General features: G+C 41.1%; 1 protein-coding gene across 1 annotated transcript; it reads right to left on the reverse strand.

The window, feature by feature from the left end:
* Positions 1-1,559: 1,559 nt before the first annotated feature.
* Positions 1,560-2,956, reverse strand: LOC311606652 (peroxisome biogenesis factor 2-like). Its single transcript, XM_084798018.1, is given in 2 exon segments — positions 1,560-2,134; positions 2,138-2,956. Coding segments are annotated over 2 exon segments (915 nt in total). The 5' UTR covers positions 2,804-2,956; the 3' UTR covers positions 1,560-1,885.
* Positions 2,957-3,308: the final 352 nt, after the last annotated feature.

Below are 3,308 nucleotides of genomic sequence, written 5' to 3' on the forward strand. Positions count from 1 at the left end.
ATTTGTATGCTCGGAGGTTTACCAAATGGAACACTTGAGCGACTAAATTTCAGTGCCAGCATACATTGCCACAACAGCAACTCCCCAAATGGGAAATTCTGATGAAGTCTTTTGACACAGGTCATACAGTTGCCAACATTTTTAAATGGCTAAGTTAAAAATAGTTACTCCCTGGATTCCCAGGATGACAAATGCACACATTTCTTTCTTAATACTTTATTGGTAGACTGTCAAAATGTCTGATAATGCCTTTGAGTAGCAAGAAACTGTGAAGTTTTATTTTCTTAATTATTAGATGTATTCATTTTATTTTATGTGTATGTTGCCTGCATGTATGTATGCGCATCACATGTATGTCTGGTGCCCAACGAGGTCTGAAGAGGGGGTTGGATACCCTGAAACTGGAGCTATGGATGAGGAGGGATACTACCACCACCATCATGACTGAAGGGTGGGCACACTCCCCAACTTTAAGAAACAGACCCCAAGAATAGACATGTGGAGTCCAATGGTCGGTGACAAATGAGTGACGGTAACATAGTGGGCAAACAGTGCTTTAACAATTACATATTTGTGTGCTAAAAAAAAGCATACTAGACAGGGGCTCATTATGTTTCATAAAAACTAACTCGAAATAGGTTGTAGACCTACATGTAAAGCTGCAAAACTAAAATTTCTAGTGGCTAGCATGGTGTGAACCTTAAGTAACATTGGTTTTGATGACAAACTTCTAGATACGATGTTGAAAAGACCATCTATGAATGAAATGATTGATAATCTGTGTTTTCTTATAATTTAATACTTTATTATGTGAAAGATAGTGTCAAAGAAAAGCCTAAGACCAGGAAGAAATTACTTACAAAATATATCTAATATATAAATGTTATGCAAAATTACAAAGACCTCTTTAAACTCAATGGAAAAATACCTAGGTATTATTCCAAAGAGTATGTATAGACAATAGAAATTTTTGAGATGTTGGTTAAGCATCAACAAGGGAACTGCAAATTAAAAGTGTCACATCCCTATCTGAATGCTTCAATCCTGTAGGCCAATGATGCCCACCTCTGGAAAGGAAGTAGACCTACCTAGAGCAATGTTCGTTGTTTCTAATGGGAAAGCCTATGGTCCAACTACTGTGAAAGACAGTGAAGCAGTTTATTGCCAGATTAAACAATTTTAGTACAGTCCAGAAACCCCAAATATTCTAAAAACACCAGTTGACCCAAATCCTCCACACAGATGCTGTCTTAATTTCATTTTATAGTTCCTTACAGCTACTATATGAGCATGTGCCCACTGCCTTGCCTTTGTCTTCCTCTCTTCCCCCATCAGTTCTTTAGATACCCTAGATAGTTCCATTTCTTTCACCTAGTAGGTACAAACAAAAGTGATTTTACATGACTACATAAAATCTAGAAGCCTCTCATGAGAGAGAATGAATTGCATTTGCCTTTCCAAGGCTGGGTTAATTCCCTTAATAATATTGTCTGCATTTGCACCATTCTCCCACAAATGACATAACTTCATTCTTCTTTCTAACTCATTTTTTTTCAGAGTCCCAAAAATCTTTTATTTTTAGAGTCTGACCTTTTTCTATGAAGGAAAATTCTTAGTCATTCTTAGTATTCATCTGACAAAAATTTTCCATTATTCTTGACATTAAGACATGTAATAGGTGATCTAAAATAATAACACAAACATTTACAAGATTCTCGAGTATCATTTAGTTTCCAGTGATTAGAATTCAGTTGTGCTTGGAAAGGAAGAAGACAGTGGCTGAGCAGCAGATGCCTTTTAAAAGATAGCTACATACAACACTGAGGATGACTAATGCCAAGGACTTGGACATAATACATTTTCCTCAGAGGAAACAATTTGGTTTCTAAAGAGCATTCACTTCTGACATTTCAATTCCTGATCTCAGTGGCTGCACACTGTGCACTTCTGTGCCACACTTAGGGCAAGTGAAGTACATGTCAAAAAGGAAGCTGCTTTTAACACAGTAATAACAGAATACGTGCTCACATCCAATGGTGTGAGGCATTGAGGGCCACTCCCCACACAGAGCGCACTCTTTGACACTGCTGGCTAGTGTACTGTCACTATCCACAGTGCCAGTAAGAGGGATGCATCAGGAAGACAATTTGGCTTTCAATTTCTGGATATTGATGAGTGGTAAGAGAAAAATCAGAAACTCAGCAAAGCCATGCCAGAGAAGTTCCCTATTCATGTACTCAAAGCCAACTTCATGCATGTTCTGGGGCTTGCAAAATACAGAATGCATGCCAAGGAGGCATTCTGTCAAAGTTGCAAATTTTCCTTTTTGCAGGAAAATCAGGAAGTTCATCAACTCACCCAATTTTAAAAGTCCAACCACAAAATTCATGCACTGTTTGGCTTTCCCGAAAGATGCTAAATGACGGTTTCGGAACAAATCATAGCATCGCTCTTCTAACCACCTCCCCCCAATGGTGCACACGGCATACCACAGTTTCTGGTTTTTACTTGGTGGTTGGTATCTTGGGTTGGAAAGAGAATCATTTTTGTACCGAATATTCAAAACTGACTGGCCCACAGTGGCATTTTTGGAGTAGATGGTGAACCTCCATAGGAAAAGCCACAGAAGTGCTTTCACTTCTGGTTCAAAGCGAGCTAACAGCCCTGGCTTGAATCCATGAAAGCACTGAGTAAACTGGGACCACACGAGCTGCTCCAGGGCCTTGTTCAGTTCAAGTGCATCCAGCTGACTTATCCTCAGCACTCTGTCGGAGCTCTTCATATTCTCTTCTCTGCCAGCCATGTCTTCTCTGAAGCTGCCTCTCCTCCTTCCTGTGACCTGTTCTGCACTCAGCAGCCTACCCACAAGGTGGTGGAGAGATCTGCTGCAAGTCTGCTCCAAGAGACCCTTGCCTCATACTTGCCAGGAGATGATTACTTGTCCAATTCAAGTCATCAATATGCACCCCACATATCTGGTCCCCAGCACTGAGTTTGACAGGTGACTTTCCTGAGGGGTCAGCGGAACTCCCGGGCGCCGCGAAACCTTTCCTCAAACATTCTCTGGAAAGCTGGGCTTTTCCTAGCTGAAAGTGGGCTACCCACACTTCCGGAATTCGCGGGCTTCCGGAAGGGCGCAAGACCTGGAAGTCTCTTCTTTCTAACTCATAAAGCCCAATGTGTGTACACACTCCATGCTCCTTATCAGTTCTTATTTTGTTGGACACCTAAGCTTGTTCCATGACTCTACCACTGTGGAGAGAGCTGGGTAGACACTGTTGTGACAAGTGTCCCTGTGCTCTGCTGAA

The sequence above is a fragment of the Acomys minous genome, assembly GCF_964271855.1.
Source record: "Acomys minous genome assembly, chromosome: 10".
Taxonomy (NCBI): Eukaryota; Metazoa; Chordata; class Mammalia; order Rodentia; family Muridae; genus Acomys; species Acomys minous.